Genomic DNA, 24,319 nt, shown 5'->3' with positions numbered 1-24,319 from the left:
CCAGATGTATTTTGAAGGTAGAACCAAAAGGATTTTAGGAAGAACAGATGAGAGATGAAAGGAAGAGAGGAGTTGAGGATGACTCCAAGATTTTTTGACTTACATGAGCACCCCATCAAATCTTGATATTCCCAATCGTTTAAGAAATATTTTAAAACAATCATGTTGATAACAATACCCAAGTCTCTGTTCAAATTGTTATGCTTTGTTTTCTTAATTCATATGTATATATATGCATATATATTTTTTCACTGAATATAACTTTATATCTGTTTCTACTTGCAAAATTCTTTAACTAAATAATACCAAACCGATTGTCTTAATTTCAAGACATCAGATGTTGATGGCTTAGGCTAAGGTGGCAGTGGGGGCTGTTGGGTAGGAGGACAGTGAAAAGAATCAATTCAGGATCTAAGCTGAAGGTAGATACAAAAGGATTGTCTGACAGACCAGATTGAAATCATTAAAGAGAAGGAAATGTCTTAGTCACTTGGGCTACTATAACCATGGATTAGGTAGTTTATCATCAACAAGAATTTATTCCTCACATTTCTGGATGCTGGATGTCTGAGATCAGGGTACTTACATGGTCAGGTTCTAGTGAAGTCTCCCTACTCACTTGCATACTGACAACTTCTTGTATACTCACCTGATGATAAGAAACTGGGCTAGCTCTCTGGCTTCCTCTTATAAAAGTACTAATCCTTTTCATGAGGGCTCCTCCCTCGTGGCCTAATTACCTCCTCCAAGCTCCACCTCCTACTAACATCACATGGAGATTAGATATGAATCTGGGGACAACACATTGAGTCCATAACAGAAAAGAAAGGAAGGAAATAAATTGTTCTAGTGTATTAATGGTGAGTTTGGTCACTAAAGAACCGAAGAATAGCAGATGATATCTTTGATTTCTGGGTGGGCTCATTCAACAAAGATTATCTAGTGTCTTCTCAATGCCTTGGATCGAGAGACACATCAATGAACAAGATGAATGAAAGCCCAGCTCTCAAGGAGCTTACATTCTAGAGGGTGGAATAAATTTGATATCTATATCTATAAAGATAATAGTAAATGCTAAAGGGGAGCAAGGGAGGAGGATGGAAAGTATAAGGGGAATACATGTGTAGTTAATTCTTAGAATATGTTAACTAATATATGAGGTTTATTTCTTTTTAATAGCTTGGTACTGGAAAATGCATTGATTTTTATTAATTTGTCTACTAAGAAAACAGAACATGGTGTACACACTTAAGATTTCTAGATTCTTCAGGGTATTATAAAAGAGGCTCTTGAGCACTTGGACAATGTTCCTCATAGGGATAACAGGATATTTTAGTGACAAATCGTAAACTGTACTTGGTTAGACAGTAGTCATTGCAGACAATTGGGTTTAGACATCTACTTAGGATCACCTCTATTTAACCTACTCAGGTTGTCCTCATTAGGGCTTTTTACTTAGAACACTATTATAGCAATCATATACTGTATTTTTAGCATCTTATATAAACTTCCCCACAAATGCCCAAGTTATATAACCAGTCCCCCTCCCCCCACAGGCTTTTCTCCAGTCTCTCAGATTTATGGTAGGGGCAAAGGATGTGTGTGGGGTAGGGGATCCCTATCCATGAAAAATGTTCATGTCACAGGGTTGGTTCCCCCTCCTCTGAACAGGGCTAAGTGTACACCATCGAATGTGTTTTTTGATACCTTCTTCTTCTATTCTCAGCCTTCACTTCTGCTGTTACATTTTCATCAGGTGTCACATTGCTGTGTTCCTGAGCCTGGGAGACTCCTTGCCTCCCATTATTGTGTTCAAATAAACCCCTAGGGCTTGGATATAAGAGGCAGAAGGCACTTTAGAGCTAATTCCAGTTCCCTTTTTACAGAGGCCCAGGGAAGCCAGATGACTTCTTTCCAGGCACAAAGGCATGCATACTGTCAGTATCAGTCTCTGGATTCCCTTCTCCAGTATGACTTCTATTAAACCAGCAGCTTCTGGGATCTTTATTTAAAAAAAGATTAATAAAGGTAGAAATATGAGAAGTGGTCGCTAAATCTTCTTCCATCTGTTTACCATGTATAGAAACATTATGGAGTATGTGCTGCTTATGTGGAATTTTATGTTTGACTATTTTCAATGCAGTGACTAGAAGAACATTATCAACTAAAATCAGGAAGAGGTCATAATTTTGCTGGGTTTTTATTTTGCTACTTGGATTGAACCTATGGTTTTCTTAAGCATAAACTCCACCAGTGAGCTTCACTCGCATCCCCTGCTTGGTTCTTCAAAGTTTAAATTCAGTCTCTGTCTCTTTTAGTGATAAGAATGTGAAGAAACAAATGGCAAACTCAGAGGAAAAAAAAAAAAAAAGAAAAAAGGTTCAAATACACATCTTCAGCTGACTTGTATACAATAAAAGCACAGTGTTATGTGATTCTTAAACAGGAGTTTACCTAACTATATCAGGAAAAGTCTTCTGGTGTGGCAGTGGGTGGGAGGGATAAGCAGGGAATGATGGTGATAAGCATTTTCCAAATTAGGAAACAGATACGCTTTTCTTCTTACTCTCTTACATAACCGATCTATTTTAGAAGACAACTAAAAAACTGAAATGAAATACAAATCTCATGATTTTACTACTTTGCTAGCAAAGAATGACACAAGCAAGTAATGCTTGAAGGAAAAAAGAAAAGGAATCATCATATTCCTCCTGGTTGCAGGGGCTGTCTGCAGGATTCCCTCTTTTTTCCTCACAGCCTACTGGGTGAGTCAGAGACTAAAGTCTGAATTTTAGAAAAATGAATGAAGATACTAATTCCTCTCTCTTTTGAATTTAAAAAGTAGTTGCATCAAAGTGTATGTCCCTTTTTGGTGGCATGGAATGATAGAAGAGTGACCTGTTACAGTGCTGGTGATTGCTCTGCCTAGACTTCCTGATTCACAGGGAAGTTGTGCAGCATACAAAGGCCACAGTGGCAGTACAGCCTCTTACATAAATAAGTTACATAAATGAGAACAAGTTATGTAAATGTATAAACCAGCAAACATGAATTATAACCATTCACAAATGCCAAGGAGAACAGGGCAAGATTCCTCCTACGGTTTCATTTTCCCCCTCACATTATCATAATTGTGTCATTTTATTTCACATCATAAGCAGATTTTTTTAACTTATTAGGGATAGGAACTCCATATTATTTTCTGAACCATATACTTTTTTGGGGGGAAATCCCATAATAAAAATCTGATTTGAACTATATTTGAAAAGTAATCTATGAATGCTTGTGGACTTCTTCTACTCCCTGGATAATCATGAACAGATTTATGAAATATTTACTGTAGCTGCTAAGGACAAGACTGCATCTCAAAAGTTAATGTGCATGTACATATGGATATTTGTTATATTAGTTGATTTTCAGGTCTCAAGTACATGGGCATCAACTGAAGTCATGGTTCTGTTTGAGGGAGAGTGTAATTTAGGTAGTTAGGATTCGATTTAAGGTTATGCCCCTGAATTAATCCCAATGCTCCCCAGCCCAAATGATTAGGAAGTGCTCCTCAGATCTCCCTGCAATTTGCTTCAGGTGCAAAGTGAATAATAATGAACTTGTCTCTGCATCCTATTAGAACACCTGGTATTTTCTCAGTCAACCCCTTTTTTTTCCCCCCAATTCCTTAGGGGTAATATGTATCTTTTCTGAAGTTACACAATTTGCTCATTGTGTGGTAAAACCACATGTAACTCAAATATTTTTGAGCCTTAATTGCCTGTTCTGTATAAACAGGGATATTAATGAAATGTTAGCCAATTTCACACAGAACATGACGGTTAATATTCCATTTAACAACTTCTTTTACTTCGAAAATCTTTACAGAATAATATTTAAATATTACATGTTATTAAACCTTACATATCATTACAATCACAGTAACATTATAGTGGAAGGTTAGATGAGATTAAAATATCTTACATAATATTGGCTGGGTGATTCTGGACAAATAGCTTTTCTCTCGCTGTTTCCAAACATTTGAAAAAGAACCAAAAGTTCTCTTCCTACATCGACAATCTAATACCCTATAATCAAATCTATAAATATTTTCAACAGAGAGCTTTAAACTCGCTGCTGACAAGTTTAAAGGAAATGTAACCCGTTGTATGTAAGTCAGATAATATTTTTTTTTCCTCCCGTAGGCAAAACTGAAGACCCGCTTGAGTTGTGGTGATCTGGTGACAGCCGTGTGAAAAAGCCTTAATCCTCGTGTTCTTTTAAAATATCAAATGCAGCACCTTGGTGTTGTGCTTCGAGTTTGGAGAGTATCTGAGGAATTTGGGGGCTTCCTCACTCGAAAGCGGGGCGGGGGGGTGAGTTTCTGAGTTTCAAACAGGAAAGACAGCACTAACTTGGCACCAAAAATCCCCTCTTACCCTCTAGAGGAAGTAGGCACAGAAACACGGGTTTTTTTTGGTTTGTGCCCGAAGTTGCCCGATTACAGACTTGAGGTGTCACAAAGTCATCGGTTTGCGCATTCTTAGTCCCGGTGCCTCTACGTGTCCAACTGTAACCTGGTGCGCCCAGAACCCACTTGACACCCAAGGCTACGCCCGGAAGATCCCCCTCGCCGAGAGGAGGGTGGAGGTAGGGGCCGGTCCCACCCTGGTGGGCGGGTACGTCAAGAGTGGGTTGACAATAAGAGTCTCGCTTCCGCCGGGCGGGCCTCGGGGCAGAAGAACGCCCACCTTGCAGGGGCTGGGGAAAAGGCATAGCGTGGTGGGCGGGGCCCGGCGGCAGGCGACCCGCTGATGGAGGTTCAGGGTTCCGCCGGGCTTTGTTCAGTTGCAAGCCATGCCCTCCTTTCTCGAGAAGCCAATTAGATCCCTGCTGGGGGATCATCTGACCTTGCGTCCCCGGCCAGGAGGGGCTCGAAAAGGGCGGGGCCGGGCGGTCGGCTCTTCGGGAACTGGGCCGCGGGTGGTGTAGGGGAGTCCGGGGCGCGGTAGGCAAGCCGGGCCCCGCCCCGGGCCCGCCAGGCTCCGCCCCCGGACCCGCCCCGGGGGCTTCCCGGGCGCGCGCCGCCCGGCCATGTCCGCGCGCCACGCCCCCCTGCTCGCGGGCCGCGTGCGGAGCCGCGCGCCCGGGAGGCTCCGGGACTGTGGCGGCGGGCGGCGGCGACGGCGGTGGAGCAGCCCTCCGCCGGCCATGTCTTCTCCCGTCGTGGCGAGGGGATCCCCGGGAAGGAGTCAGGAGATGGCCCCCAGGCCGCGGAGTCCAGGCCGATTTTGGGAAGTGGGCGGCGGCAGTGGCGACCGGTTGGAGCGCGCGGCCGCGGAGTCGGAGCCCTGGGAGTTGCTGCTCCGCCGCGGAGAGCTGCTGGCTCTGGGCGGCCACCTGAAGGGAGCGCTGGAGGCGTACGCGGCGGCGTTGCGCCGCGGGGCCCCGGTCAGGCCCGAGTGCCTCGGCACCCTGGTGGACTGCCTGGTGTTCAACTACCGGCTCCGCCACGGGCTGGGCTGGAGTGCGACTCCGGCTGCGGGGGCCGGCGGGCTCCTCAGCTGCCTGGGCTGCCGGGGCTTCCTGAGCGAGCCGGTGACGGTGCCCTGTGGCCACAGCTACTGCCGTCGCTGCCTGCGGAGAGAGCTCCGCGCCCGCTGCCGCCTCTGCCGGGACCGGCTTCCGCCCGCCGCCGCTAGTGCCACTGATGCTGAGGGGACCAGCCCGCGGCCGCCGCCTCTGGCCGCCGCCATCGCCGTCTCGGACTTCCGAACCAGCGTCGTCCTCAATCACCTGGCTGAGAAGTGGTTCCCCGGCCAGCGCGAGCGGGCCCGAGCGGCCGGCCGTCTTGGGGAGCTGCTGCACCAGGGGCGCTACCGGGAGGCCCTGGCCGCCGCCTGCGAGGCGCTGCGAGCAGGTGACCGCGCGGGGATGCGACGCGGGCCGGGCGACTCCACCCTCATCTCCCGGACGGGCCGGGTACCCAGAGCTCCTCTGCGCCCCGAGAGGCACTTCTCCTTCCCGGGGAGCCAGTTGGCCCCCGGTGTGTAGGATCTCGGGGTGCTCGAGGGTGTGGGAGGGGGCGGCGCCCCGGGGTGCTTCGGTCACAATGGGGATCGCCCTGGGAGCTGACTGTGACGCGGCGCGGGGAGGGGCGCGCGGAAGCGGGGTTCCCTCGGCCACGGCTAGCGGGGGATGCGCGCGTCCGGCGTGGAGCGGGTGACCCCCACCGAGGCCGCCCGGGCGCGGGACGAGTGGGAGAGGGGCTAGCCCGAGTGACCGCTGGCTTCCTGCCTCGATCTTTCCGGTAATTGGCCTGGTCGCCGCGGGGAACCACAGTCAGGTCGGGGAGAGGATCCCCAGTCGAAGCTAGGTGGGCAACATTTACCTTCCTCTCGCATAAAAGTCACCGGGGCAATTGGAAGCCGCGGGAGGGCAGAATTGCATAAGCTGGGGTGGGGGGAGCGTTGTGTAACGGGTGACGTCCGGTGGGCGTGTCGGGAGCTCGGCGCGGGCACCCAGCACCGGGAGGCCCAGCCGGCCGCCGCGCTTCCAGTGGGTGTCAGGGCGCCCACGGGTGGTCACCTCTTACCAGACAATGCCTGTAGAATTGGCTCTTGTCAGTGTCAGCCTATTTCAAGTCATACTTCACATATACCTATGTGCTTAGTTTCAGATGCACCTAGTTTTTGTAAAGGTACAGAGAGTCTCTGATCCAGAGTGTTTGCTGCGCTTCTTTTTTGTTTCAACATTTCTGATCTAGCTATAGGGAAAGGCTTTGTAGGCTTTATAAGTCTTTTGTCTATTTCTTCCTGTCGAAGAAGCAGCAGCTTTGGCTTCCTAACCTTGGTTAGAACTTTTCTTAGTTTAGCTATGAAAGAGGGTAATGTCAAACTTAAGTAAAATGAAGACTTGTTCTTTAAATTGGCAGTTCTCCACCAATGGGGGAGTGGATTTTACCTTCCCCTTCTCAGGGACGTTATATAGAGACATTTTGCGTTGCCACCCCTTGTGGGAGTGTTGCTGATACCAACATTTAGTGACTGGTCCAGGGGTCCTGCTAAGCTTCTCACAACGCTTAGGACAGCCTCCTAAGTAAATAAATAAATATCAGGCCACAAATGTCAATCATGTCACTATTGATAAACCTTATATTAAGCATATTTCAAGATTTTATTATCTGTATTGTCAGTAATCTCCAAGAAAATAGACGTCTAAAATATAAACTGACTATAAGTATTAAGTATGTTTTTGAACTGTGTAACTGAAAATATCATCCTGTGGGTCTTTTATTCTGAGTGATTAGTCATATTGAAGTAGTCACAATATCTTAGAAAAATACCTTTAGGGTTCAAAGCACAAACCTGGCATGTTTTCATATTCTTTATGAGGAGGAGTAGGCAGTTTAGAATAAAATGATAGACCCAGAGCAAAAGAAAACTATTTGGAGTCCAGAATTCTGGTACAGATGACTCTAGCTCTCTGGGTGAGTTAAGTGGTTTGAAGAAGCTGGACGTGGTGATAAACCACCCAGTAACTGACCAGAGTCTCATCTTAATGAGGAAGCAGAGCCAGGACAGCAAAATGACTTGTTCCCAGTCATCCAGCTGGCTGTTTATACAGGCAACTCTACATCCTCCACTTCTATATGTTGATCTAGAGTCATTCTACCTTTATAGCTTATCTAAGAGGATTGTTTGGGGAAGTTTGTTTTTGTTTTTTTTTTTTTTTTGGTCTAAAGTATAGAATTATGACAGCACTATCTGTGTTAGCTTTACCAATATAATTATTTGACCTTCTCTTAAATTAGGTGATTCATAAATTTTAGGTCCTAATCCATGGAAGAACAGTGAGCACATTAACTAATTAAGATCTAGCATAATATTCTATGATCACAATTTTAATTGAGGAAATTCTAGGTCTTGGATTGGAGATGATTATTTTTAACAGAAAAAGGCTCTGAAAGATTGACTCTTCTTTTTATAAGTTGCATAGACTGCACATGGGGATTTTATACCCCAGTAAGCCACTTAACTCTACTTTTGCAGGACTAGAACTCAAGTCTTTTTGACTTTTACCTCATTAGCTTATGTTTTCCTCTTTGTCTTTTAAAACACATAAATTCTGTGCTTGAAAATAAATGTGTCTCAGTGGCACTAAGATATGGTGTTTTGTTAAGGTGTTTTGTTTTAATGTGAAGTAGAGAAGAAATTTTAAACCAAATTTTAGTGGATAAAGGATGAATTTGTTTTATAATTTTTAGTGGATAAAGGATGGATTTATGTTTCATAATTTTTAGTGGATAAAGGATGGATTTATGTTTCATAATTTATGAGCATAAATAAGAGGTTAGTGGTATAGTTTAGTTGTAGAGCACTTGCTGTGCAAGGACCTGGGTTGGATCCCCAGCACTGCAAACAAAACCCAAAATAAACAAATATTAGTTAAATAACACAAAAATATTAACTAATAGAGCCTTAAATCTCTTTGTACTGTTGTTAGGTTTTAACTTGGGAGCTGGCAAGTTAGCTATTGAGCAATCTGAAATGTATTTAAATAATTATACAGTTGTAATTTTTTAAAATATTTTTAAATTGTAGTTGGATACAATATCTTCATTTTGTTTATTTTTATGTGGTGCTGAGGTTCGAACCCAGTGCCTCACCCACATTAGGCTAGCGCTCTACCACTGAGCCACAACCCTAGCCCCAGTTTTAATTATTAATGATACTGTCATGTTGATAATGAAAGCAATCTTCACTATGATTTCTTCATGTATTTCTCATAATGAAACAAATACTATTAAATAGAAAAAAAATAATCTAGTCTACAGTTAGCCCACACACATCTAAACTTATCCTTGTCAACAGAAAAGGAAAGCTTGAAAACCTTTGCCAAAATCAGAAGTTTCCCATTGAGATTACATAAGTTTCTGTTGCATTGAATATATTTAGATAACATTTAATCCATTGATCTTTTGGTATTAACTCTCAGATGTTTCATAACTTTCCTTTTAGTATTCAAGGATATTATGTAAAAGTCTTTTCTGCTGTAGTCTTTATACTCAAGTCTGTTGAAATGATCTCACTATATAACGCTGTCTTTTGTCCTTAACGGAGATTTACACTGACTTGCCTATTTCCTGTGTTCATCCATCTCCCTCAAAGGAGACAACAGAACAGAATAATTTACAGTTTGAACTCGTTTTAAAATATAAAGGTCACAGGGGGCATTAAAGTATTTGGGGAAGGAAAATTTTGTCTTTAATATTAATTCTGTAGCCCTTGACTGTTACCAAGTACTTTTTTATCCTATATATCATTTGATCCTGACAGAATCCTTGGAGTACTATTATCCTCAGAAGGAAATTGAGGCAGCTAGAGAGAGATGCAGTATAACCTGAGGATGAAAGCTATGTGTGCTGGAAGCAGATTACCTGAGTCCCCTTACTTTTTGACCTTGGGCATGTTGCCTGACCACTCTGTTTTGGTTTTCTTATCTGAGAAGTGAGCATAATCTCTGCCTCATAGGGTTATTTTGAGAATTAAATGAGAGAAAAAAATGTAGGGTTTCAAAAAGTGCTTCATACAGAGTGAGTTCCCAGAAAACAATAAAGTATTTTAAAATTTAAAAGTTGTATTATGGTTAGGTGATACAGTGGAAATTGAAATCAAAACCTTGTGATTTTAGGTCTTATTCTGTTCTGTCTACTAAATTAATTTTACCAGAATCAAGGTTAAATTCTCATTCCAGTTTGCACATGTTAATCATTGGTAACACTTTAAATATATGTTGATCAAGTCATAGATAAATACTGAATTTTTAACAATTCAACTAGGTTAAAATGAAGATATTTGAATTTAATTAATGACTTATTTATATCCTTACTATACAAAGTACTTGGAACATTGACATTTGTTTGGTGCTTTATAATTTTCAAAATATTATTGCTTCCATTATCTTAGTTAATCCTTACAAAAGACTGAGATAAAAGGGCAGATAACTAGTATTGGTAATTCACAGATTAAGGGAAAAAAGCCCCAGGAATTTCAGGTGACTTTCTTATGTAAGTAACCAAATTAGAGCTAAAAGTGATATATGACTATTCCTCTGAGCATAAACTGGATATAAAAATTAGCATACATGAAACAAATCTTTAAGTACTCTTAACTATTCATTCAACAAATACTGAGTACCTACTATATGCCAGATATTGATTCATGTTCTAGAAATACAGACATGAACAAAATAAAGTCCTTCTCCTTATACAGTTCGTATTTTTTTATGATCATAGCAAATTGATACTTAATGAAAATCTCCAGAAAATGAGATTTATTGACTTCTATTTAACTGAGCCTATATGCAGAATATTTTTGGTTTGTTTCATTTGTTCTTTGCAGTGCCTCAGAGTTACTAAAAAGATCAGTTATAATGGTATATTCTTTTTTTTCTCTTTTTTTAAATATTTTTTTTAGTTGTTGATAGAACTTTATTTGTATTTATTTTATATGTGGTACTGAGAATCGAACCCAGGGCCTCACACATGCTAAGCAAGTGCACTACCACTGAGCTACAACCCCAGCTCAGTGGCTTATTCTTATTGATGTAAAAGATGAAAAAACTAGTTACATAAATGACTGTGAAGTGACCTGTTTTAAATGAATAATTTCCATGTTTTACCTGTTTTTTTAATCAATTTGTCAAAGTATACCCAAACTTATTTTAGATTTCTAGTTACTTGTCTGTTGACTTTTTGTTTATTCAGAATATTTTTTTAATTATTTTATTCTTTTTAATTCTATCTAACATTAGGATTCATTTTGACATAATTATAAAAGCATGGAATATAATTTGCTCTAATTTCAGTCCCTAGTACTTCCTATATATCTCCTTGTAAATACACATAATGGTGAAATGTGGAATATTCATATAGGTACACAGAAAAGTTAGATTCATTTTACTGTTTTTTCCCTTATCCCATTCTTTCTTCCTTTCAGTCCCCCTTATTCTACTCCAGTGATTTTTCTTCTATTTTGATGGAATTCAGAATCATTTTTCTAAGTGTCTTAGAAATAATTCAAGTAAAATTTGAGATTAATTTGTATAGTAATTTACTTCTTTCATTGCAAAGGTATTTTTAAAAATTGGAATTGTTTATTATAGAAGATGAATGATTTCAGAGTACTCTTAAATGTAAGACAAAAGCTTCTGTTCAGTTTTTTTTTTTTTCTTTAGTAAGATAGTATTGCCCCTTGCTTCCCCTCTATGGCCTACTCTGGTCCTACAGATCCCTAAGGATGGTTCTCCTCTAGTCTAAGGTTTATGTGGTTAAATGACAAGGTAAAACATACTCTTGTATACCTTGTCTCGAGAGGTAATTATTTTTTTAATTGATGTGTTCTAAAATATTTTGTAATGTTTTCAACCACAGTTACTATTACAAATTGAGCCCTGTGTGTCAGGCAGTGTATTAACTGTTTATGTGCATTATTTATTCGGTCTTTACAGAAGTCTTAAGATGTAAGTATTTTTTTTAGGTGAGGAGACTGATATTCTAAGAGTTATATAAACTACTCAAAGGGAATCTGAACCCAGATTTTTAATCTAGTGCTTATGATCTTAGTTTTATATTAAACTGCTATTCTTGAACATGATTTATAAATCATTAATAACATCAGTTGGCATCTTTCAATTTAATTATGATAATCAAGTTTTACCCTACTGAACTTTTTTGGAGGGGGGGGTACTGGATATTGAACCCAGGGATATTTTACCACTGAGCTGCATCTCCAGCCCTTTTTTTATTTTGAGACAGGCTTTCACTAAGTTGCCAAGATGAGCTTTGAACTTGAGATCCTCCTGCCTCAGCATCTTGAGTAGCTGATTGATTACAGGGGTGTACCACCACACTTGCATCTCAGCTCTTTTTTATTAAGCCAAATTCTGCCCACCCCATCAGAACACTCATTCTAAATTAGGTGCTATCTGATTCTAGAATTATAAATAAAAGCCAATTAGCTCTTTAAACTAATTGTGATAATCTTGTCTTTTGATAATACCAGTGCTGGGAAAAAAATACTTTTTAATTCTTAATTTCTTATATCTTTAAAGTTTGTGAATAAATATTTTAGAACTTTTGCAATATGGAAAACATTCTTAAAAAATAGGCCAACGAGAGAACTTTAAGACTCCTATTACTTTGGTCATGGATTCCTAAGGATATCACAAAGATGGGTGTCTCTAGAAACTTTCTTCAGCCCATGAAGAACTCTGGACAACTCAAGACTAATTTTCTTCAGATGTGTGACATAGTTTTTTTTGCCTCATGACTTACAACTAATAAAACTGGTTCTAAGAGAAGAGAAAATGAGAGTATGACTTGAGGAGCTTAACTGAGTCAGACTTTAATATGTTTCCCCTATTTACGATACATTATCAGAGCCATGGCCTGAGAATACAAAGATGGGAAATAATGGAGGGAGCTCAAAACTAGATATTCAAATTAAACTACTCAAAAATGCTGTGCATATGCAGTGAAGAAGCATAATCATAATAGCAAACAAATAGTACTTTCCACATACAAAGCCCTGTATTAAGTACCTTACATATATGGATTTGCTCTTGAGAGTAACTTCATGAGGTAAATATTATAATTAACATAGCATAGAAATAAACAGAGAACTGTGGAGTTTGAATCCATCGCCAGCTGATCCCAGGCAAGCTACTTGAACTCAGTGCTCAATTTTCTTACCCTTTAAAAATGTCTACAATGCTGGATCCACATAGGATTGTTTTGAAGATTGTAAGTCATTTAGAACAGTGCTTGGTTAGTGGTATTTTTAAAAAATAAGTTTTTCCTTTTTTGGTACCTGGGATTGAACTCAGGGTCACTCAATCACTGAGCCACATCCCTAGCCCATTTTTGTATTTTATTTAGATACAGGCTGTCCGAGTTGCTTAGCGCCTTGCCAATGCTGAGGCTGGCTTTGAATTCACGATTCTCCTAAATCAGCCTCCTGAGCTTCTGGGATTATAGGCATGAGTTACTATGCTCAGCTAAAAAAAAAAAAAAAAAAAAAAAAAAAAAAAAATGTTTTCCTTACACAGTTTCCTTAGCTATAAAATTGAATGTATAAGTTGATTTGTAATTTGCCTCCACTCATAATCAGTGGCGGGGAGGAGCAGAAATTGAAGCCACGAATTGTGATTTCAGGGCTCAGACTCTTGATATTTAGGATCAAGATGCTTTCCTTTAACACAGATATCCTAAAGATCAAGAGTCTTGTTGGATAGAAAAGTTATCCAAAGAGGAAAGGAGGTCTGGGTTAGGAATGATATGACTAACTACAGAGATCTATGAGCAAAGGAAGGAGGCATGAAATAGGGCATACCTGGAGCGGGATGAGTGGTAAAGTATTATTGAGACTTGAAGTGGGAGGTTGATAATGATAGGAAGTAAGGCTGGAGAGAGAGGCAGGAAGCAGACGTGAAACAACTTGTATGTTGAACTAAATAAGACCTATTTTATCCTGTGGGTGGTGAGGACCTCGGTAAAACTGGAGGCAGGAGATAGTTGGAAAGCTATCACTGTAGTAGTAAAGAGAGATTTGGGAGCCTAGTGTCAGGTAAGTTACTAGCAGGACGACTGGAAAGGCAAGTTTGAGAAGTATAGGAGGTGAAACAAAGTTGAGGATGATTTTGGTTTAGGGAGTCAGTAATGTCATGAAAAGATTATTGTGAAAAATGTTTGAGACCATGCTGAGTTTGAGGAAAAGTATAGCAGAACAGTTAGAAATTTGAGGACACTGGAGTTAGGATGAAAAATCAAGACTGAAAATGAAGGTCTGAGAGACAAGTCATTACCCAGAACTAGAACATCTGTCCCTAGTCCTGGTAGACAGGAAACAAAACTAGAACTATTGAGTGATTTGGAATAAGATCACAGAGTTAAGACCTGTAATCATCATGTTCAGTACAATTAGCTCAAACCATGTCATCTTTATATTTTCACTTTTTTAGCAAATTCAAAGTATGTAATATGCCAGACATTTGTTGGTACCATAGATACTTATAATAGTGGATTGGAAGAATCTTCCCAAATGACATGGGCAAGTGAAGTAACTGGTTAACTGTCCTCAAGCTCAGGTGGAGAGCAGAGACTAAATAATTATTGACTTCTTCAAACTTGAGATAACGACAAAGTCAGGGTTGATTGATTTTTTTGTCTTTCTTGAAAAGTTTTTACATGGAAGACAGCATTCTGTATGCTTTGATTATTTAAAGGGGCTCAATTAGTGAATTTGGCTCTTTTTTAGAATTAAGGATTTTAAATAAGTGAGGTGAATATATCTGTCAGCTGTGGCCAAAATACATGACGTAAACAATTTAAAGGAGGAAAAGTTCATTTGGGCTCATGGTTTCAGAGGTTTCAGTCCATGGTTGGCTGGCTCCATTGCTCTTGGCCTGAAGTGAGGCAGAACATCATGGCTGAAGAGCATGGTGGAAGAAAGCTATTCAGCTCATAACAGCTGGAAGCAGAAAGAGAAAGGAGTTGGGGACAAGAAACCTAGGGCGTGACCACAGTGACCTACTTTTTCCTATTGGGCCCCTCCTCCTGACAGCTTCTTCTACCTCCTAGTAGTTCATTCAGCTGCCAATGAATTAATCTACTAATGAGGCTTCATGATCCAGTCACTTCCCAAAAGCCACCTCTAAAGGCCACTTCAGTGGCAAGCCTCCAACACAGTTGTTAGGGGTCACTTATGAAACATAACATAACCACCATAACAGTGGTTCTGATCTCCTAAAAAAAGTACTGGAGCCAGGTGTGGTGGCACATGTGTGTAATCCAGCTACTCGGGAGGTGGAGGAGGCAGGAGGATAGGAAGTTAAGGCCAGCCTGGGCAACAGCAAGACCCTGTCTCAAAATGAAAAATTAAAAGGACTGAGAATGTAACTCAGTGGTAGAGTACTCCTGGGTTCCATTCCCAGTAATGCAAAAATAAAACATTAAAAACTTTGGGAAATTTGAACTCATCTAATGGACTTTTCTCTTTTTTTTTTTTCTAATAGAGTTATCTAGGATAATTATTCAATTAACAATTATCAATGAAAACATTCCCTACAAGGAGTTTTAAAGTATGGGTCTTTTCAGAATACATCTTTTCATCCTAATATGCACTAATTTATTAGGACTCTTTTTAGAGGGGGCGTTTCATCCTGAATGTTTGTGTAGAGTGGAGATTTGTTTTGCCATGTATTTTTTTTTTTGAAGGGGGATACTGGGGATTGAACTCAGGGGCACTTGACCATTGAGCCAGTTTTGTATTTTATTTAGAGACAGGGTCTCACTGAGTTGCTTAGCACCTCAACTTTGCTGAAGCTGGCTTTGAACCTCATGGTCCTCCTACCTGAGCCGCCCAAGCTGCTGGGATTACAGGCGTGTACCACTGTACCTGGCTTGCCATGTATTTTTTAATTAACACAATAATTGTACTTGTTTATGGAGCATTGTGAATTTTTGATACATATATACATTGTGTAAAGATCGGAGTAATTAACATATCCATCAGCTTTATAGATGGATTTAACTGGGTTTTTCCAAAGATGGGTCTTCTCAGTCACTTCTTTCAGTACTGCCTAGAGAAGTTATATAAAGGTGAGGGATAGATGTTCCACAGTTCTGATTGTGCATTGCCCTAAGTACCAGCGAGAACTTGCTGTACAAGAAAAAAATTGAAATGAAAAGCCCACAAGGGGTATAAGCATGGAATGAGCTGCTTGTTTCTGTAGTGAACTCCCTCTTGGTGAAGTCTGTCTCAAGGGTATCATTGGAAGCCCTGGAGTTGTGGGTGGAAAACCGCACTTGCACTGAGTTTTTTTTTTTCTTTAGTTGTTGATAGACCTTTATTTTATTTATTTATATGCAGTGCTGAGAATTGAATCCAGTGCCTCACACATGCCAGACAAATGCGCTACTGCTGAACCCCAGCCCCAGCCTTTTGCACTGAGTTTTTGATGAAGTTTTACTATTCATTCTTAGACGGTATTGGCATACACCTCTCTGTTTTCTCATCTCCAGTTGTGCTCGTCACATCTTTTAAATGATGCCCTTTCAAAATTCTCTAGCTAGATTGTAAGCTCTATAAAAACAGGAATAATAAAGATAGTTTTGAGCACCTACAAGGTCTTGCTTTTTGCTGGGAACTCTTAATTCTTGATTGATTAATCATGTGGAGCTTTCGATGTCTGTGCATTTTTGTTCACAGAGGATGATTTTCTATATATTGCTTTAAGGAGCAAAAACCAAACATTTCTTTCTAAATAAAGAAGATATGCCTCAAAAAACTTTTAAAAATTTTATTGATATTAAATTGAGGGAAGATTATAATTCCAGTTTTCAAGCACCACCAACTGAAAACTGCCTGTCTAAATTAATTGGTAAAGCAAGACTTATCTGTAGAAAAGCAGTTGTTTAAAAACTAGAGTGCACCAAGGAGCTGTTAGAGTTTTATTAATTTTATTTTTTAGAGGCTTAAGGGTCTATGTCCTCTCATGATGAATCCTTTATTTTTAAGCATATGTTTTTGAAGACTTCAAAGATGAAATGCCTTAAAAAAAGATTGAAGTTAAAATTTATAGATATGACAAACATAATTGTTTGCTTAGCCTTTAGTTTCATGATCTACATCCTGTAGTAAATGATTGCAATAACATAGATGAACCAGCTCAATATCTGAAATTCCTTATGCTGTTGGACAATAGATAGTCTCAAGTAGAGATTAGAGAATAGTGAAATTAACAACAGTTTGGTTTCCTAAGAACATATGAAATTAAATGTTTTCAGATGGTCTAAGATCATTGTTGCTAATGGCAAGTGTTAAAAATCTTGACCTTCTAAAAGCTGACTCTTAACCTATTTCCTTTAGAAACAGTTATATTTTTATATCTTGACTCATTTCCTCCAGAACCTACTATATTTCCTCTAAGACTACTATAATAACCTCAAAAGATAGAACCCTGTCTAGTTCCTTGTCATAAGAGAATGTCCATTCTAAATCTAATAGATGAAGATTTAGAAGTTAAGATGTAAAATTTAAGATTTACATTTTAGAAAAGGCAAGTCTCAATATGTAACATGTGGGCTTTAAAATCTATAGGTTATTCTTTTTTAAAAAATACCATTTTCTTAGGGGTAATTATTCATGTTATAAAAATATTTCTATATTCTCAAGAACAATAATTTTTTCTACTAAAATTATCTGTTTGTAATGATTTGATAAAACTTCTAGGTAAGATTCAGCATGTAAAGTGGGTTACCCTGTGTTGTACTTCCGCTTTAGCTTGATGGATTTAGACTCTGAAATTGTAAGTCATTTCTTAGGCAAGCATGATAATATTCTGTGGATTATGCAGTAATCTTTGTAAAATAATATATCCTTATAAAATATTTATTTCAGAGCCCCGCGACCTGACTCTCAAAATTTACAGAGCAGAATCCTATGCTGGTCTCCAGGAGTTTAAAGCAGCCATAGAAGATTTAAATGCAGTTCTCTTTCAACTTCCAAATTGGCCTGAGGTAAAATTGCTTTTTTATATTTACATTTAATTTAATTGGTTACAAGATTTAACAAAACGGATGGTCAAATGAAATATATAGTTTGCTAGAAATTTAGAGCCAATATTTTGAGTAGATGTCATCTGGAAATTTTTTACATCATCAATCCTTTGTTTTATTTTTTTTTTTTTTTTTTTTTTTTTTTTTTTTTTTTTTTTTTTCCGATTTTGCATGAGGAGCCATTTTTATTTTTTTTTTTTTTTTCAACATTTTATTTATTTATTTTTTTATTGGTTGTTCATAACATTACAAAGCTCTTGATATATGATATTTCATACATTAGATTGAAGTGGGTTATGAACCCCCAATTTTACCCCAAATGCAGATAGCAGAATCACGTCGGTTACACATCCACAATTTTACATAATGCCCTAATAGTAATTGTTGTATTCTGCTACCTTTCCTATCCCCTACTATCCCCCCTCCCCTCCCCTCCCAACTTCTCTCTCTATCCCATCTACTGTAATTCATTTCTCTCTTTGTTTATTTTCCCATTCCCCTCACAACCTCTTATGTGTAATTTTGTTTAGCAATGAGGGTCTCCCTTCATTTCCATGCAATTTCCCTTTTCTCTCCCTTTCCCTCCCATCTCAAGTCTCTGTTTAATGTTAATTTTTTCTTCCTACTCTTCCTCACTGCTCTGTTCTTAGTTGCTCTCATTATATCAAAGAAGACATTTGGTATTTGTTTTTTAGGGTTTGGCTAGCTTCACTAAGCATAATCTGCTCTAGTACCAACCATTTCCCTGAAAATTCTATGATTTTGTCATTTTTTATTGCTGCATAGTACTCCATTGTGTATAGATGCCACATTTTTTTTATCCATTCATCTATTGAAGGGCATCTGGGTTGGTTCCACAGTCTAGCTATTGTGAATTGTGCTGCTATGAACATTGATGTGGCAGTATCCCTGTAGCATGCTTTTTTGAGGTCTTCAGGGAATAGTCCGAGAAGGGCAATAGCAGGGTCAAATGGTGGTTCCATTCCCAGCTTTCCCAGGAATCTCCAAACTGCTTTCCAAATTGGCCGCACCAATTTGCAGTCCCACCAGCAATGTACAAGTGTACCCTTTTCTCCACATCCTCGCCAGCACTTGTTGTTGTTTGACTTCATAGTGGCTGCCAATCTTACTGGAGTGAGATGGTATCTTAGGGTGGTTTTGATTTGCATTTCTCTGACTGCTAGAGATGGAGAGCATTTTTTCATGTACTTGTTGATTGATTGTATATCCTCCTCTGAGAAGTGTCTGTTCAGGTCCTTGGCCCATTTGTTGATTGGGTTATTTGTTATCTTATTGTCTAATTTTTTGAGTTCTTTGTATACTCTGGATATTAGGGCTCTATCTGAAGTGTGAGGCGTAAAAATTTGTTCCCAGGATGTAGGCTCCCTATTTACCTCTCTTATTGTTTCTTTTGCTGAGAAAAAACTTTTAAGTTTAATTAAGTCCCATTTGTTGATTCTAGTTGTTAACTCTTGTGCTATGGGTGTCCTATTAAGGAATTTGGGGCCCGACCCCACAATCTGTAGATCGGAGCCAACTTTATCTTCTATCAGACGCAGAGTTTCTGATTTGATATCAAGCTCCTTGATCCATTTTGAGTTAACTTTTGTGCATGGCGAGAGAAAGGGATTCAGTTTCATTTTGTTGCATATGGATTTCCAGTTTTCCCAACACCATTTGTTGAAGATGCTATCCTTCCTCCATTGCATGCTTATAGCCCCTTTATCAAATATAAGATAGTTGTAACTTTGTGGATTAGTCTCTGTGTCCTCTATTTTATACCATTGGTCCACCCGCCTGTTTTGGTACCAGTACCATGCTGTTTTTGTCACTATTGCTCTGTAATATAGTTTGAAATCTGGTACCGCTATACCGCCTGATTCACACTTTCTGCTTAGAATTGCTTTTGCTATTCTGGGTCTTTTATTTTTCCATATGAATTTCATGATTGCTTTATCTATTTCTACAAGAAATGCCGTTGGTATTTTGATTGGCATTGCATTAAACCTATAGAGAACTTTTGGTAATATTGCCATTTTGATGATGTTAGTTCTGCCTATCCATGAACAAGGTATATTTTTCCATCTTCTAAGATCCTCTTCTATTTCTCTCTTTAGGGTTCTGTAGTTTTCATTGTATAGGTCTTTCACCTCTTTTGTTAGGTTGATTCCCAAGTATTTTATTTTTTTTGCGGATATTGTGAATGGAGTGTTTTTCCTCATTTCCATTTCAGAAGTTTTGTCGCTGATATACAGAAATGCCTTTGATTTATGCGTGTTGATTTTATATCCTGCCACTTTGCTGAATTCATTTATTAGTTCTAGTAGTTTTTTTGTAGACCCTTTTGGGTCTTCTAGGTATAGAATCATGTCATCTGCAAATAGTGATAATTTAAGTTCTTCTTTTCCAATTTTTATGCCTTTAATTTCTTTCGTCTGTCTAATTGCTCTGGCCAGTGTTTCGAGAACTATATTGAATAGAAGTGGAGATAGAGGGCATCCCTGTCTTGTTCCGGATTTTAGAGGGAATGCCTTCAACTTTTGTCCATTGAGAATGATGCTAGCCTGAGGCTTAGCGTAGATAGCTTTTACAATGTCAAGGTAAGTTCCTGTTATCCCTAGTTTTTCTAATGTTTTGAACATAAAGGCATGCTGTACTTTGTCGAATGCTTTCTCTGCATCTATCGAGATGATCATATGGTTCTTATCTTTAAGTCTATTGATGTGGTGAATAACATTTATTGATTTTCGTATGTTGAACCATCCTTGCATCCCAGGGATGAATCCTACTTGATCATGGTGCACAATTTTTTTGATGTGTTTTTGTATTCGATTCGCCAGAATTTTATTGAGGATTTTTGCATCTAGGTTCATTAGAGATATTGGTCTGTAGTTTTCTTTCTTTGAGGTGTCTTTGTCTGGTTTCGGGATCAGGGTGATGTTGGCCTCATAGAATGAATTTGGAAGAGCTCCCTCTTTTTCTATTTCCTGAAATAGCTTGAAAAATATTGGTATTAATTCTTCTTTAAAGGTTTTGTAAAACTCTGCTGTATACCCATCCGGTCCTGGGCTTTTCTTGGATGGTAGTCTTTTGATGGCTTCTTCAATTTCATCCATTGATATTGGTCTGTTCAGATTGTGTGTATCCTCCTGACTCAGTCTGGGTAAATCATATGACTTAAGAAATTTATCGATGTCTTCACTATCCTCTATTTCATTGGAATATAGGTTTTCAAAATAATTTCTAATTGTCTTCTGTATTTCTGTAGCATCTGTTGTGATATTGCCTTTTTCATCCCGTATGTTAGTAATTTGAGTTCTCTCTCTTCTTCTCTTTGTTAGCATGGCTAGAGGTCTGTCGATCTTATTTATTTTTTCGAAGAACCAACTTTTAGTTTTGTTAATTTTTTCAATAGTTTCTTTTGTTTCAATTTCATTAATTTCCGCTCTGATTTTAATTATTTCTTGCCTTCTGCTATATTTGCTGTTGTTTTGCTCCTCCTTTTCTAGGGCTTTGAGTTGGAGTGTGAGCTCATTTATTTGTTGGTTTCTTCTTTTTTTGAGGAGTGACCACCAGGCGATGAACTTTCCTCTTAAAACTGCTTTCATTGTGTCCCATAGATTCCGATATGTTGTGTCTGTATTTTCGTTTATCTCCAAGAATTTTTTGATTTCCTCCTTTATGTCTTCTGTAACCCATTGATCATTCAGTAGTATATTGTTCATTTTCCATGTGATGTAGGATTTTTCCTTCCTTCTTTTGTTATTGATTTCCAGTTTCATTCCATTATGATCAGATAGAATGCATGGTATTATCTCCACCCCTTTATATTTACTGAGGGTTGCCCTATGGCATAATATATGGTCTATTTTTGAGAAGGATCCATGTGCTGCTGAGAAGAAAGTATATCCATTTGATGATGGTTGATATATTCTATATAAGTCAGTTAAGTCTAGGTTATTGATTGTGGTATTGAGTTCTATAGTTTCTTTATTTAACTTTTGTTTGGAGGATCTGTCCAATGGTGAGAGAGGTGTGTTGAAGTCTCCCATAATTATTGTGTTGTGGTCTATTTGATTCTTGAATTTGAGGAGAATTTGTTTTATGTATGTCGCAGCACCATTATTTGGTGCGTAAATATTGATAATTGTTATGTCTTGTTGGTGAATGGTTCCTTTTAACAGTATATAATGACCTTCTTTATCCCTTTTGATTAACTTAGTCTTGAAGTCAATTTTATTCGATATGAGGATGGCCACCCCTGCTTGCTTGCGAGGAGCGTGTGCGTGGTATATTTTTTCCCATCCTTTCACCTTCAGCCTGTGTATGTCATTTCCAATCAGATGTGTCTCCTGGAGGCAGCATATTGTTGGATTTGTTTTTTTAATCCATGATACCAGCCTATGTCGCTTTATTGGAGAGTTTAAGCCATTAACATTCAGAGTTACTATTGATATGTGGTTTGAACTTCTATCCATGTTTGATTGTTTATCCTTTTTTAAAAAAAAAAAAATTTAGTTTGTTTCTCCATGATTGTCTTTCCCCTTGCCCTCTGTCTTTACTGAGGCACTTCCCACTGATGGTTTTGGTTATTGTTTTTCATTTCTTCTTCTTGTAGTGTTTTGTTCAAAATGCTTTGCAATGCTGGTTTTCTGGCTGCAAATTCTTTTAACTTTTGTTTATCATGAAAGATTTTTATTTCGTTGTCGTACCTAAAGCTTAATTTTGCTGGATACAGAATTCTTGGTTGGCATCCATTGTCTTTCAGTGTTTGAAATACATTGTTCCATGACCTTCTTGCTTTCAGTGTCTGTGATGAAAAATCCGTGGTTAACCGTATTGGTTTACCCCTAAATGTAATCTGTCTCCTTTCTCTTGTAGCTTTTAATATTTTCTCTTTGTTCTGTATATTGGATATCTTCATAACAATGTGTCTTGGCGTTGGTCTACTGTGATTTTGTGTGCTCGGTGTCCTGTATGCATCTTCAATTTGTATATCTGTTTCCTTTTTTATTTCTGGAAAGTTTTCTGTAATTATCTCATTCAGCAAGTTTCTCATTCCCTTGGTTTGAATCTCTGTGCCCTCCTCTATCCCGATGACTCGTAAGTTTGGTTTCTTTATGTTATCCCATAATTCTTGGAGGTTTTTCTCGTGATTTTTTACCAGCCTTTCTGAGTTGGCTAGACTCTTTTCAAGATGGTATATTTTGTCTTCATTATCTGACGTTCTGGCTTCTACCTGCTCCACTCTGTTAGTGATACTCTCAATTGAGTTTTTCATTTGGTTTATCGTTTCCTTCATTTCTAGAATTATTGTTTGATTATTTTTTATAACCTCTATCTCCTGATAAAGATGCTTAACTTCTTCTTTTATCTGTTTGTGAAATGCATTCTCAATGTGTTCTTTCGCTGCTTGAATTTGCTGTCTTGTATCTTCTTTAAGGTTCCATTCCATCTGTCTAAGGTGTTCCTTGAGTTCTTTATATGACCATTTTTCTGATGACTCTAGGTCCTCCTGAATATTTAGGCTGTCCTGCATTGTTTGTACTCCTTTTCTTCCTTGTTTTTTGAAGCTGCTCATGTTGCTTCTTGTTCTGTTTGACTGTTGAGTTACTGTTTACCCTATAAATTAATTTGATGCTTGGGAGGAAAGGTATTTGAAGGGAAGGGAAGAAGTCTCTAAAGAGAATGAGAATAGGCAGGTAGAATTCAAGAAAAAAGGGAGGATAAGAAAAATGAAAAGACTAAAGAAGTAAAAGAATAGGAACTAAAAAAGAAAAAGATTTAAAAAAAATAATAAAATAAAGTAATAATAATAATTTTTTTTAAAAAAAAATTTAAATTAAAATTAGTAGAAAAAAAAATTAAAAAAAAAAATTTTTAAGAAAGAAAAAAAAATTAATAAAACAACAAGAAAGAAAAAATGAAAATGAAAGAAAAACCCAGATCAAAAAAAAAAAAAAAAAAACCCTAATAGATGCAGTCTTAGAGTTTGATTAACTTCTCTTCCAGGAGATGGCGCTGTGCCCACCAGGTCAAGTTACTCCTGTCAATAGGCGGGAACCAATCACTGTGCAGTAGCTCCTCCCAGACTGGGCGAGTCTCCAATCCTGAGTGTCTAGGGCCTCCTCTTGTGTCTAGTCACTTCCCACTTTTTCTCTAGCCAGGCCCCCTCTCACAATACTGGCTACACGCCAGGTCTGCTGCTCCCGGGACCCCTGTTTTCATGAACGACTGGGCACACTCTTCCAGTTTGCCATTCCCTCAGACCCTAAGCTTGTAGAGTTTGGGGCTGAGAATCCTCAGCGTATTTTACTTGCCCTCCAGTAGCCACGCCCCCGGTAGCTGGTGCAAGGAACCTCAGCTGTCAGCCCTGGTGGGGGTGGTGGTTCCGCTCCGCGGGACCCGCACCACCCCTGACTTCCTCGGGCTGGCTGTAGCACTCACGGGAGAGCTGGGAGGGGCCCTAAGGGTTTCCCGATGTATGGAGAGGTAAGGCTATGGGATCACACACCTGTTTCAACTAAGTTATCTCCTCTGCAGCAGTCTGATGACGTCGTTTCCCTTTGCCGGGCGACCAATTCAACGTGTGGGTCCTCCTCTCCCAAGCCCCGTTTCAAACCAGTGGCCACTACTTATGAAGGCTCGGTAGGCATTTACATTCGTATGATGAGAAGGGCTGACCAGTTGTTTCAGCCGGATGAATTAATG

General features: G+C 39.0%; 1 protein-coding gene across 2 annotated transcripts in view; it reads left to right on the top strand.

The window, feature by feature from the left end:
• Window positions 1-4,943: 4,943 nt before the first annotated feature.
• LONRF1 (LON peptidase N-terminal domain and ring finger 1) overlaps window positions 4,944-24,319 on the top strand; it is a 41,423-nt gene continuing 22,047 nt past the window's right edge. For both annotated transcript variants that reach the window (XM_081269080.1, XM_081269079.1), the window contains exons 1-2: window positions 4,944-5,908; window positions 17,451-17,569. In XM_081269080.1, coding sequence (XP_081125206.1) covers window positions 5,083-5,908; window positions 17,451-17,569 — 945 coding nt within the window. In that variant the 5' untranslated portion in view covers window positions 4,944-5,082. The remainder of the gene's footprint in view (window positions 5,909-17,450; window positions 17,570-24,319) is intronic.

Source organism: Spermophilus citellus (assembly GCF_964194105.1).
Source record: "Spermophilus citellus genome assembly, chromosome: 16".
Taxonomy (NCBI): Eukaryota; Metazoa; Chordata; class Mammalia; order Rodentia; family Sciuridae; genus Spermophilus; species Spermophilus citellus.
This window is presented reverse-complemented; position numbering and strand designations above follow the sequence as displayed.